At 41.4% G+C, this 14,520-nt stretch overlaps 1 protein-coding gene across 5 annotated transcripts in view; it reads left to right on the plus strand.

Moving 5' to 3' along the window:
- The window catches only part of pcsk5b (proprotein convertase subtilisin/kexin type 5b), a 363,949-nt gene that overhangs the window by 178,059 nt on the left and 171,370 nt on the right, over positions 1-14,520 (plus strand). For all 5 annotated transcript variants that reach the window (XM_043712341.1, XM_043712351.1, XM_043712379.1 and 2 more), the window contains exon 12: positions 8,667-8,855. In XM_043712341.1, the coding sequence (XP_043568276.1) occupies positions 8,667-8,855 (189 nt within the window). The remainder of the gene's footprint in view (positions 1-8,666; positions 8,856-14,520) is intronic.

Consider the following 14,520-nt stretch of genomic DNA (forward strand, 5'->3'; position numbering starts at 1 on the left):
TAGGAACCTACCATTCATTATGTATATCCTTCCTTATTGGGCCTCCCAAAATTCTTCACTTCTCACTTATCAAATTCCATCTCCTAACTCTGCCGATTTACTAAATGATCAATATCAGACTGTAGCCTGAGATCATTCTCTTCACTATCAATAGTAACATCATCATTTTTTGCCATCTGCAAACTTACTAATTATACATGCTACATTAACATCAAATCTTTGAAGTGCATAACAGACAGTAAGGGTGCCAACACCTATCCCTATGATACCACTGGTCACTGGCTTCATTACAAAAACAACCCTCTACTATCAATCTTTACCTCTTATTTGTAATCCAGTTTGGGATCTGGTTTGCGAACTTGCAGTGGATCTTGTGTTTTGGACCAGCCTACTATGTGAGACTTTGTTTACTGAAGTTCATTTAAATCACGTCAACTGTACCCTCATCAGTATATTTAGTTACTTTTCAAAAATCTCAGTTAAATTTGTCAGACAGCATCCCCTCAACAAATCCATGCTGACTATCCTTGATCAATTCCTGTCTTTCCAAGTATTGATTGATCCTGTTCCTCAGAATTTTTTTCTGTAATTTCCCTATCACATGGTGTCAGGCTAAGCGCTCATACTTACCTGGCCCTGCTGCTCTCTTGAACAAAAGAACCACATTAGCTATCCTCCCGTCATCCTGTCCCAGTGAAGTATTAAATGTATTTGCCAGGGCCTCGGCAATCACCTCCTTTGCATCCCATTGTAGCCTGCGATTAATTTCATCAGAACCTGGGGATTTATGCACAGATATGCCCACTAAAACATCTAATACCTCCTCCCAATTAATTTTAATGTTCTAGAGCTTCACCACCCCAACTGAAATCTCTAGCTACAATGTCTTTTCTGTGAATACAAAAGAGAAGTATTCATTTTGAGACATTACCCATGGCACTACATTTAGGTTGCCCTTCTGGTCTCTGAGATCCCACTCTTGCCCTGGTAATCCTCTTACTGTAATATATTTATAAATAGCCTTGGGGTTTTCCTTGATCCTATCTGCCAAAGATATTTCATGGCCCAGCTTTACCCTCTGAATTTGTTAAGCAACCTCCCCGCCACTCTATTTTTGTAGCATCTCCATTGTTTTTAATGTGCTGTACCTGACGCATGCCTCTTTCTTTTTCTTTATCAAACTCATGATATTGATGTCCAGACTTCCCTGGACTCACTGCACCTGTTCTTCACTCTTAAAGAACATAATGGCCACTACTTTTAAAAGATTCTGAATTTCCATATGTAGATTTACCTGCAGTTAGCTGTGCCCAGTCTATGTTTGCCAGATCCTGTTTAATGACCTTGAAAAATGTAGATATTTAGCGCAGAAATTATCTTTATCTCTTTCCATAATGACTGAAACTTTGTTATGATCACTATCCTCAAAATATTCACCCACTGAAACTTCAACCACTTGATCGACTTCATTACCTAAGATTAGGTATGGCACTGCTCCATCTCTAGTTGGGATATCTACATACTTGTACAAAAAGCTCTCCTGGATGCCCTTTAAAAATTTCCACCATACCTAATCATTTCACACTAAGGCAGTTTCTCCAGTCTGACCACAAGTGTATCATCCCTGAAGCTAGTCTCATCCTTCCCGTAGTGTAGTGATTAGAACTGTACACAATACTCCAGCTCACCCTAACCAATATAGAAGTTCTTCGTAACTCCCCTGCTGTTTGTACATATGCCCCTATTAATGTAGTCTAGAATGCTGAATGGTTTATTAACAGATCTGTCAATCTATCCTACTTGTAATAATGTATGTACATATATGCTTGGTGTCTCTGCTCCCAAGCACATTTTAAAATTGCACCTTTTTAAAAAATATAATCCTTCCATGTCCTTTGTACTCAGGTGCATCAGCTTACATTTCTATACATATGATTATCCATCAAGCTCGTACAGTGTGAAAGCAGGTCATGCAGCCCACTGAGTCCACATTGATCCTCTGAAGAGCACCCCACCCAGACCCACCCCCTACCCTATAACCTCATATTTCCTCTGGCCAATCCACCTAGCCTGCACAGTTAAGAGTATTTAAAGGAAACTGGAGCATAGATACTGAGAGAATTTGCAAATTCCACACAAATAGTCGGCTGTGGGTGGAATCAAACCTGGCTCCCTGGCACTGTGAGACAGCAGTGCTAACCGCTGAGCCACTGTGTCTTTCACTTACCTGTCTATTGCACCAACTTGTCAGTGTTCTTTTTGAAGTTCCACACAGTCGTCCTCACAGTTTAAAATTCTGCCAAGTTTTCTGTCATCCTCTAACTTTGAAATTGTCCCTGGACCACTCTGCTCCATACCAATCTTAGTGATATCCACTACAAAGTTGCTTCCAGCTTGAAAAATACCCCTTAACCATTAATCTTAGTATCCTATCCCTCAGCCAATCTTGTATCCATGCTGATACTCTTTGGTTTATTCCATGACCTATAACTTTCCTCTCATCACTGATATTTGACAAAATCTATAATATCTTTTGGAAATCATGTACACTACCTCAACACCTTTGCTGTTATCAATCCCCTCCTTTTACTCTTTTTAAAAAGTCCTCCAAGTTAGTTAGACATGATTTTCCCTTTACATATCCATGCTGATTCTTTATCAAACAACTCAAAACTTTCCATATGACTATCAGTTCCATCCTAAATAAAGGTTTCTAAAGGTTTCCCCTCTACCAAAGTTAAAAATCACTGGTCTGTAATTGCTGAATCATCTTCATAAATCTTTATTTAAGAAAGCTGTATTGGTTGAAGTTCTCAAAGCTCTGGTGCCAACTGCAAATCTAGGAGAGATTGAAAAGTTATTACCAGTGACTGTCTGTCTAATTTTTAGTCACTACCTTTTAATATCATTTCATGCAACTCATCCAGCTCTGGTTGTTATCAACATTCCTGATGAAGGGCTTTTGCCTAAAACATCAATTTTACTGCTCTTCGGATGCTGCCTGAACTGCTGTGCTCTTCCAGCACCACTAATCCAGAATCTGGTTTCCAGCATCTGCAATCATTGTTTTTACCTATCAACTTGGTACTGACAGTTATCCAATACCACCACCTAGTCAAATTTAATCCCTTCTCATGGCCAGGTTAACACCTCTAGGCAGCATCTGTCTGGCAGGTTAAGATGGATGCAAAGTATTGTTTTAAGACCTCAGCCTCTTGTCTTCATAATCTCAATTGACATTATTTAATCTATTCGGAACTTTTTTCTACTGATGTACTAGACGTTTGTCCCAAAGTCATTTATGTTAGGTGCCAATTTTTACTGATCATCCTGTGTGCTGCACATATTTAAGTTTGCTATTCAACTTGGTTCTCAATTGAATTTATTACTCAGCACTTATCATAGGCACATCGTTGTTTCTTAATTTCTATGTCTTCCATCATCCAGGGAGCTCTGAATTTGTTGCCCTGTGTTTTCCTTTTGAGGGAATATATCTTAACTGTACCTGAATTGTCTGTAAGCCATTTGGACGAGGAGCTGTTTCTTCCACCTACTTTGGCTCCAGTCTATTTGGCCCTGTCTTGTTCTTGTCAATGGAAGCCTGTTGTTTGCCAGAATAATTTCCCACTGTCACATGATATACTTGGCCCACCTAGTTTCCAAGAACTAGGTCTCGCAGTGCCTATTTCTTGTTGGACTGAGTACAAACTACTCTAGGAAATTCTTATAAATACAATCTAGGAATGCTTGTCCCTTACTGCCCCATATACTATAGGTTGTTTGAGTCCTTCCTTATAACTAGTACATGCAGATAAGACCTTTCTGTAACTTCCTTAGCATTAGTGATAGAGTGACTGGATGGCACTATATCCACAAACAAACAATCAAACCAGCTCCTCGGGCCTGGAATGTGTCAAGCTTCTTAGTGTTGTTGGAGCACGTGGGGAGTATTCCATCATACTCTTGACTTGTGACTTAAAGATGCTAGATGAGCTTGGGAAGAGTGACGTTGCTGCTCCTTTAACAAGCTTATTCTGTCTTTTTTTTTCTCTTAGAAGGGCTGTAAAGGCAGAAGTTCTGATGTGTCTGGAAATATCTACTTGAAAAGGCTTTTAAGTGTTTTTAAAAACACTTGTACAATGAAAGGGGAGCGGCAGGTTCTCCCAGTTCAGGGTTTAGTTTGGTTTGGTTTTCGCAAGCTGTTTTGTTTAAAGCTGCTGATCCTCTCTCCTGTAAGAACCTGTGTTTTGATTTTACCTTTTTTGCTGAGGTGGTGTTTATGGGAATGTTGCAAGTATTTGGAACAGCAGCATTAAGTTGCAAAAAGAGTCGATTGGGTTTTTCAGATAGGTTAAGTTATTTTAAATTCGGTTCTCTTTTAGAGTCATAGAGATGGACAGCATGGAAACTGACCCTTCGGTCCAACCTGTCCATGCCGACCAGAAACCCCAACCCAATCTAGTCCCACCTGCCAGCACCCGGCCCATATCCCTCCAAACCTTTCCTATTCATATACCCATCCAGATGCCTCTTAAATGTTGTAATTGTACCAGCCTCCACCACTTTCTCTGGCAGCTCATTTCATACGCGTACCTCCCTTTTCATGAAAACGTTGCCCCGTCGGTCTCTTTTATATTTTTCCCCTCTCCCCCTAAACCTATGCCCTCTAGTTCTGGTCTACCCCATCCCAGGGAAAAAGACTTGTCTGTTTATCCTGTCTATGCCCCTCATGATTTTGAATAAATCTAAGGTCACCCCTCAGCCTCCAACCTCCAGGGAAAACAGCCCCAACCTATTCAGCCTCTCCCTATAGCTCAAACCCTCCAACCCTGGAAACATCCTTGACAATCTTTTCTGAATCCTTCGAAGTTTCACAATGTTGTCCTGATCGGAAGAATACCAGAATTGCACACAATATTCCAACAGTGGCCTAACCAATATCCTGGGCAGTTGCAACATGACTTCCCAACACCTATACTTTTGTTCATGTTTCATTTAATACTCTGTAAATAAATTCTGTTTTGTTTAAAACTGAGTGGTAGGGCCAGCTGCATCACTCTTGGAATATTCACTTTACACCTGCTTAAAACAACGTGCAAAGTCGGGGTCTGGGCTATCTTCATGAAATATTTTGAGGGGGTCTGACCTGGTCCATAACAGAAGTCAGATGGTGCATTACGCATTGTAGTATTCTCAGTCTTTGACCTGCCTCTAACCACTGTAATTATATGGCTAATGCATTTCAGTTTCTAGTCCATTATAAACCTCAGGTTGGTGATAGTGAAGGAATTCAGTAGTAATGCTATTGAATGTCAAAGGTTGATGATTTGACTCCTCCTTGGTGGTGTGAATGTTACTTGCCACCTGCCTGCCCAAGCCTGGATATTGTCGAGGTCTTGTTGCATTTGTACATGGACTGTTTCAATATGTGGGGAGTGCAACCATCAACAAACATCCCCACTTCTAACATTTATGATGGAGGGAAGATCATTCTGAAGCTGCTGCAGATGGTTGGGCCAAGGGCACTATCCTGAGGATATTCTGGAGCTCAATTGGCTTACAACAACCGTGACTATGTTTTTTCTCTACCAGTTACTACTCCAATCTTTTCCCATTGATTCAGTCTCCTTGCACGTTCTCCCCATGTCTGCATGGGTTTCCTCTGGGTGCTCCGGTTTCCTCCCACAGTCCAAAGATGTGCAGGTAAGGTGAATTGGCTATGCTAAATTGCCTGTAGTGTTAGGTGCATTAGTCAGGAGTGAATGTAGGACAATAGGTCCGGGTAGGTTGCTCTTTGAAGGGTCAGTGTGGACTTGTTGGGCCGAAGGACCTTTTCCACTCTTTAGGGAATCTAATCTAAATCCTTGATGCCACACTTCATAAAACGCAGTCTCACCTCAACTCTGGAATTCAGTTCTTTTGTCCTTGTTTGAGCCCAAGCTGTACTGAGGTTAGGAGCTGACTGCCCTGAAGGACTTCAAACTGGGCATCACTAAGATGTTATTGTGACAAAGGTGCTGCTTGATAGCACTGTGGATGATACCTTTCATCACTTTACTGATGATCAAGAGTAAACTGATGGGACGGGAATTGGCCAGGTTCAATTTAACCCATTTTTTGTGTAATTGTCCACATTCAGGTAGATGCCAGTGTCACAGCTATACTGGAATGGCTTGACTAGCGCTGCAGCAAATTCTGGATTACTATTACCAGAGTGTTATCTGGGCCCATAGTCTTTGTAGAATCCACTGCCAAGATGGATCATTCACTCAGCACTTCTGTGAAGATTGTTGTCAATGTCTTTGCATTATTGGTGTATTGAGCTCTCCTATTATTGATGATTGGAACATTTGTCGAGTCATCTCCAAGTTTTTAATTGTCCACTACAATTCACAACTGGTGTGCCAGGACTGCAGAGCTTAGATCTGATCCTTTGGTTGTGGAAACCATTAATTCTGTCTATCATTTGCTGTTTATACCATTTGGCGCACAAGTCATCTTATTTTGTAGCTTCACCAAGTTGAAATCTTGTTTTAGGTTAGTCTAGTGCTGTTCTTGGTATGCCCTTTTGCACTCACCATTCAAATTGGGTTGATCCTTGGCTTAATCCTTCCACAATCCAAAAATGTCCAGGTCAGGTGAATTGGCCAAAGTTAAATTGCCCGTAGTGTTAGGTGCATTAGTCAGAGGAAAATGGGTCTGGGTGGGTTTCTCTTCGGAGGGTCGGTGCAACTTGTTGGGCCAAAGGCCTGTTTCCACACTTTAGGGGCAGGACAGTGGCTCAGTGGTTAGTACTGCTGCCTCACAGCACCAGGGACCCGGGTTCAATTCCAGCCTCTAGCGACTGTCTGTGTGGAGTTTGTACATTCTCCCCTTGTCTGCGTGGGTTTCCTCTGGGTGCTCCGGTTTCCTCCCACAACCCAAAGATGTGCAGGCCAGGTGAATTGGCCATGCTAAATTGCCCATTGTGTTGGGTGTATTAGTTAGGTGTAAATATAGGGTTGGGAATGGGTCTGGGTGGGTTACTCTTCAGAGGGTCGGTGTGGACTTATTGGGGCGAAGGGCCAGTTTCCATACCATAAGGAATCTAATCTAATCTTAATGGTAATGTTCGAGTGGGGGATATGCTGGGCCAAGAGGTTGTAAATTATGCTGGAGTACAGTTTAGTGACTGCTGATGGTCCACAGTGCCTCATGGATTCTCAGTCTTGTGTTGCTAGATTAATTTAACAGACAACATGATGTTTGATATTATTCATGCGAAGGTGTGACTTTATCTTCACAAGGACCTTCCTGATATGGTCATGGACATCAGTGGCAAGCACTTTGGTAAGAATGAGGTCAAGTTGGGGTTTTCCCCTTTATTGATTCCCTCACCACCTGCACAGCCAGTACTACCAGCTCTCACCTTTAGGTCTCAACTAAATGGGTCAGGTAGTGTGACTGTCAAGCTACTCTTGATAGTCATTTGAAGTTTTCTCTACACCTTAATAATACATCCTGTGCCCTTGACAACCTGTGTACTTCTTCCAAGAGCTCTTCAACATAGAGTGCTAATTCTTCTCTGAAGTGGGGGAGGAGGGTTGCGTAGGCAGCAGGAGATTTCATGCCTAAGGTTGACCTAATACTATTCGATTTCATTGTGTCTGGAGTCAATTTTGAAGACTCTTCGGGCTGATCTCTCCTGACTGTATACCACTCTGCTGCTACCTCTGTTGAATCTACCCTGTTGTTGTGACAAAAAATACCTAAGGATGATTTTGGGACATTCTTTGCAAGGAATGTTTCCGTGAATAATCGGCCTAATTCAGGCTTTTGCTTGACTAGCCTGTGAGATAGCACTCCCAATTTTGGCTCTAGCCCCCTGACATTAGAGGACATTGCAGGGTCAATAGAACTGTTTATGCAGTTGGTATTTCCGGGTCCTTCATTTATGCCAGGTGCTCTGTCCAGTTTCAGTCCTTTCTTCCTTTCTAGTGGTTGATACGACTGAATGGTTTGTTAAGACAATTGTTTCATGGTCATCAGTAGACATTTAATTACAATTCAGATTCCACTGTTTGGTTAAAACCCAATCCCCAGACCATTACCTGGGTCTCTGGATTAATAGTTCAACAATAATACCCCATAATCGTTGCCACTACATGCCATCTCCATTGCTGTTGTCCACTGGGTGTAGGTATATCCACAATGCTGGTGGGGAGCAAGTTCGAGGATTTTGACCCTTCAACATTGACATCGTTGAAGTCAGATTCCATGTTTGTCTGAGTCTAAACCAAAAAGCTTTAGTAACCTCTCTCTCTTTTTATCAATATTTTCTGGTAGTTCAATTGCTTTTAAGCACTTTGCAATTGAGCAGAATGCAAAACTATTTGGGGAAGTTGATAGAAAATCAGTAAATGGTTCCAAGTCTAAAATTTCATTGCAGAAACGTATGTGTTTGTGATTTATTTAAAAATTGAACTGAAATCCTGTAGACATTTCCTGAAGGGAATGGCATAATTAGGAAACCATGTAATAAAATGTTTCTGTGAACAATTGCTTTTTAAGGCAGTCATGGTAGCAATAATTTGTAACTGGCCTCATCTTCGAAAGGATATTGGCCCATGATGAAACATTTAACTTATGTGGCTTACCTTGAATCACATTGACTATTTTTGTTGCAGAACTATCCGTCCTGAACATCACGTGAGAGCAGTCTACAAAGCCACTGGATGTTTAGACAACGCAAACCACCGCGTGATTTATTTGGAACATGTTGTTGTCCGAGTCACCATTTCCCACCCTCGACGAGGTGACCTGGCAATATACCTGACCTCTCCATCTGGAACAAAGTCTCAGCTCTTGTCTAACAGGTATTTGCATTTCACTATCAGCCATATTTAATTCCTTGATTCATTGCCAATGCCATGTCCTGATTGGTGATTGCTGTTAATGAAATTATTTCATTTACTTGTATTAAACCTTTGCAATTCTGTATTCAGACTTTTAATTACAATTCAGATTCCACTATTTGTTTTGGTGGGATTGAAACCCAGTCCCTAGAACATTACTTGGGTCTTTGGATCACTAGTTCAGCAATAATTTCACAAGAAATGAGGAATATTTCAGAAGAGTATAATAGTCATTGGTCATTCAAAATGATTGACATTATTTTATCTCCTACGTTATCTTCTTGTAAGGGACCGAATTCTATTTCTCCAGGTAGAAAATTTCACTGTACACATCCATAGTCATGGAAGGAAGATGCAGTGCACAAGATAACATGAGAGATGAAGGATTGAGAGAAAATGAGGACTGCAGATGCTAGAGATCAGAGTCAAGAGTGTGGTGCTAGAAAAGCATAGCAGGTCAGATAGCATCCAAAGAGCAGGAGAATCAGTGTTTCAGGCATCAGCCCTTCACTGGCGTATTTCTGATTCCTTTGATTATGCCAGGTGCTCCAACCAGTTTCATTCCTTTCTTACTTTTTAGTGGTTGATACAACTGAATAGCTTAAGACAATTCATCAGGACTTAGGCCCGAAATGTCAATTCTCCTGCTCTTTGGATGTTGTCTGACTTGCTGTGCTTTTCTAGCCCCACACTCTGAACAAATGAAGGATCGCGCAGATTTGGACACAGTAGGGTGGGTGGGGCACTCTTGGTTGGTAGAGGGTGGTTTACAGTTGGAGGAGATTAGAAATGGGAGCGGTGAGGCCACAGAGGTTTGAATTTTAATTAGTCATAGTGGATAATCAGGAGCTGTTGTAGACAGCATACATCAGGATTTGAGGTGAGCTAATGTTCTGAGGAGAGAAGCATGGCCAGTTGAACATTGGAAAAGCTGAGTTTGGAGGTACAGGTAATTCTGAGACAATGCGCATTTCGACAGCGCAATTTGGGCATAACTTTGCTGAAGAATTAGGGAACAATATTTTGGAGAACGTGTACCTCTGTTGGCAAAAGCATGATTCCATCGGCGATTGGTTCATATGTTTCGTTCTGCGCATGCACCAATGTCTGTGCTGAAGTCTCTGCGCGTGCGCCAATGTCAGTTGCTGACAAAGTAGCTTTCTGAGAGACATACTGTACATAGAGCAGCTTTCTTACATTTTTAAATGTACTGACTTAAATTTACTTTTGTTTTATTAATAAATATGATTTCAACCTTCATTTAGGTTATGCTGTACTTTGTGTTAGACTTTTAGGTGATTTTTGAGCGATTGAGAGTGATGTTTTTGCTGGTCTGCCCCAATCCCACTTTTCCTACAGGCCCCATTCTTTCAATTAAGCAATTTTCTATTATAACATAGAGCATTACAATGCCGGACTGGCCCCTCTGCCCTTGATGTTGCGCTAACCTGTGGAACCAATCTGAAGCCTATCTATCCTACACTATTCCATTTTCATGCATATATTTATCCAATTACCATTTAAATGCACTTAAAATTGGTGAGTCTACTACTGTCGCAGGCAGTGTGTTCCACACCCCTGCTACTCTGAGTAAAGAAACCATCTCTGACATCTGTCCTATATCTACCACCCCTCGTGCTAGCCATCACCATCTGAGGAAAAAGGCTCTCACTGACTACCCTATTTGACCCTCTGATTATCTTGTATGTCTCAATTAAGTCACCTCTCAACCACCTTCTCTCTAATTAAAACAGCCTTAAGTCCCTTAGCCTTTCCTCATAAGACCTTCCCTCCAAACTAGGCAACATCCTAGTAAATCTCCTCTGAACCCTTTCCAAAGCTTCCATATCCTTCCTATAATACACTGACCAGAACTGTACACAATAATTCAAGTTCAGTCGCACTAGAGATTTGTACAGCTGCAGCATGACCCCGTGGCTCCAAAACTCAATCCCTCAACCAATAAAACTTACACACGTGTCTTCTTAATAACTCTAACAACCTGGGTGGCAACTTTCAGGGATCTGAGTTCATGGACACCGAGACCTCTCTGCTCGTCTACCCTACCAAGAATCTTACCATTCGTCCAGTACTCTGCATTCCTGTTGTTCCTTCCAAAGTGAATCACCGCACACTTTTCCACATTAAACTCCATTTGCCACCTCTCAACCCAGCTCCGCAGTTGATCTATGTCTCTCTGTAACTTACAACATCCTTCGTCACTATCCACAATTCCACTGACCTTCGTGTCATCTGCAAATTTACTAGCCCAACCTTCTATGTCCTCATCTAGGTCATTTATAAAATTAACAAACAGCAGTGGACCCAAACACAACCTTGCAGTACACCACGTGTAACTGAACTCCAGGATCAACATTTCCCATCAACCATCACTCTCTGTCTTCTTACAGCTAGCCAGTTTCTGATCCAAACTGCTAAATCCCCCTCAATCCCATGTCTCCATAATTTGTGCAATAGCTTATGGTGGAACACATTTCCATTGAAATCCATCTACACCACATCAACCGCTTTACCCTTATCCACCTGTTTGGTCATCATTTCAATGATCACAATAAGGTCTCTGAGGCACGATCTACCTATTACACAACTGTGTTGACTATCCCTAATCAACTTCTTCCTGTCGATGATTATAAATCCTATCTCTTATAAACTTTTCCAACACCTTTCACACAACCAAAGTAAGGCTGACTGGTCTATAATTTCCAGGGTTGTCTCTACCCGCTTCTTGAACAAGGGAACAATATTTACTGTCCTCCAGTCTTCTGGCACTATTCCTGTAGACAATGATGGCATAAAGATCAAAGTCAAAGTCTCTGCAATCTCCTCCCTGGCTTCCCAGAGAATCCTAGGATATATCCCAACCAGCACAGAGACTTAACTATTTTCACACTTTCCAAAATTGCTAACACTTCCTCCTTATGATACTGAATCCCGACTAGTCTAATAGCCTGTAATCTTCTTGACAACATTGTCTTTTATCAGTGTGAATGCTGACTATAAATATTCATTTCGCATTTCCCCATCTCCTCCCATTTCCCACAACTTCCCACTACTATCCATGATTGGCCCTAATCTATCTCTAGACAATTTTTTATTCCTGATATATTTATAGAAAGCTTTAGGGTTTTCCTTGACCCTACCTGCCAATGACTTCTCATGTCCCCTTCTGGCTCCTCTTAACTCTCTCTTCAGGTCTTTCCTGGCTAACTTGTAATTCTCAACTTTCACGTGACTTTCACATCTCATAAGCCACCACCTTTGTCTTGACAGGAGATCCAACTTCTTTAGTAAATCATGGCTCCCGCGCTCAACAACTCCCTCCCTGTCTGACAGGTACATACTTATCAAGGACAAGCAGTAGCTGTTCCTTGAAAAAATTCCACAATTCAATTGTGCCCATCCCCTGCAGTTTCCTTCCCCATCCTATGCATCCTAAGTCTTGCCTAATCGCATCATCATTGCCTTTCCTCCAGCAAAAGCTCTTGCCCTGCATTATATACCTATCCCATTCCATCACTAAAGTGAAATAACCAAATTGTGGTCTCTGTCACCAAAGTGCTCACCTACCTCCAAATCTAACACCTGACCAGGTTCGTTACCCAGTACCAAATCCAATGTGGCCTCGCCCCCTTGTTGGATTTTCCACACATTGTATCACTAAAGAAACTCGACATGTATAAGCATCAGCTCTTATTTTGGAGGGAAAGACAAAGGTTAAGATGGTCACCTTGATACTGCCCTGAGAAACCCTGCTGCAATATCCTGGATGTTGGCTTTCATCCACCACCATCTTCCACTGCATCAGGCATGACTCCAGCCAGGATAGATTTTCTTCCTGATGCATAAAGTAAAATACTGCTTCACCTGGAAGGTGTCTGGCTTGGACAGTAAGGTGAAAGGTGGTGAATGGTCAAATGCTGCATCTGCTGAGATTTGCATGGGAAGTTACCATGGTTGAGTGAGGAATTGTCAGGAGTGATGGAGCAGTCAAACAGTGTATTGCAGTGGGAACAGTCCCTGGGAAATGCTGATTTGTGGAGTGAAGGGGAAGATGCATTTGGAGGTGGCAGAGAATGATATTTGAATGCTGAGAATAGTGGGGTGGAAAGTGAAGGGGAACGCTATATTGTTATGGAAAAGAAAGGAAGGGGTGAGGGCAAAAGTGTAGGAAATGGGTTGGACACAGCTGAGGGCCCTGTGAACCATCATAGTAGGGAATCTCTGGTAGGGGGCAAAGGTCCTTGGTGGACGAAGGAATGCTGCACTGTTCCAATGAGGTGCAAAGCAAGCTTAAGGGCCATCTGGCTTACTTTGCAGCCTCTACAGTTAATAATGAATTCCACAACTTCAGATCCTAGCCTTGTGACTTTTTTGTCTTTTACACGCTCAGATGTTCAGCATCTGCAGTGCAGAGGAACCTCAATTATCTGAAGGACGTGTGGGGAGCATTTCGTTCGGTTAATTGAATGCTGGATAACATAGTTTAGTCTGCATTGGGACCTTGCGATCTTGCCGGATAATCCAATACTTGGATAGTCGAATGCTAGATAATCGCGGCTCCTCTGTATTTACTTTTATTCTATGGCAAAACTAGCAGTTATTAGATTTCTGAGAAGTGTGTTTCAATTTTAAACAAATCTCCATTGCCTGCAACAAACATCCAATGACCTTTTTTTAAACAAACCACTATATCCCCAAAACTTTAAATTTCATTTTCCACAATCTTTCAAAATGCAAGTCTTTGAAGCAGTCTTTGGTATAAAGCATCTTTAGAACACAGCCTCTGGATTACTAGTCATAATATCAGAAGTGCAATGGCTTTTAACCTCTTTTCACAAGATAACCTCTGTATTTAAAAACACAAAAGCCAGTTTAACTCCTTGGAGAAGAATAGCCATCACTTTCCATTGAAAGCCCACATAGAGGTAAAATGATATGTTCCTAGCCCTGCCTTTTATCTCTCTATCATTTATTATTGCCCTGTCTTTCTATTGCCTGTATTATTTGCATGCTCTATATAAAAGGGACACTCCTTTCAGACCATATTTTCAGGATTGCTAGTCATTCACTAATTTGCATTTTTTTCTAGCTTTGATTATCAACTACCTCTTTGGTTTGCAAAGAGAGATCATATCATTCAACAAATGTGATTGCAGTTCTTGCTATATTGAGTACATAATTCACAAAATCATACCTAGCTCTTTAACTTGTAGCAGCAATTTAAATGATATAACAAAATTGAATTTCCTTCACTCCAAGTGTGGGAAAACCAGTGACCAGTGGTTGAAATGGTTCCACCATCTGTGGAAGATGAAAACATAGCTTAATGTTTCTTCAAGTTAGCACCAGAAGTATGAGTTGCTACTGCCATCCAATACAGAGAAAGATGACTACAATTCAACTTGGCTCTTTGCTCTGGTATTTTCCAACCACGTGTGCGTGGGTGAACAAAGGTTGGGTGTGGATCTTGAAGAATGCTTCTGGAAAGTTATACAAAAATTAATAATCTACTGCTTTTGACGCAGCCCAAGACGGGCTTCCCATTCTTGTGAAATAATGCGCTTTTTTTTTATTCGCAAGTAATAAGCACATAGAAAACTGTAAT

The sequence above is a fragment of the Chiloscyllium plagiosum genome, chromosome 2 (assembly GCF_004010195.1).
Source record: "Chiloscyllium plagiosum isolate BGI_BamShark_2017 chromosome 2, ASM401019v2, whole genome shotgun sequence".
Taxonomy (NCBI): Eukaryota; Metazoa; Chordata; class Chondrichthyes; order Orectolobiformes; family Hemiscylliidae; genus Chiloscyllium; species Chiloscyllium plagiosum.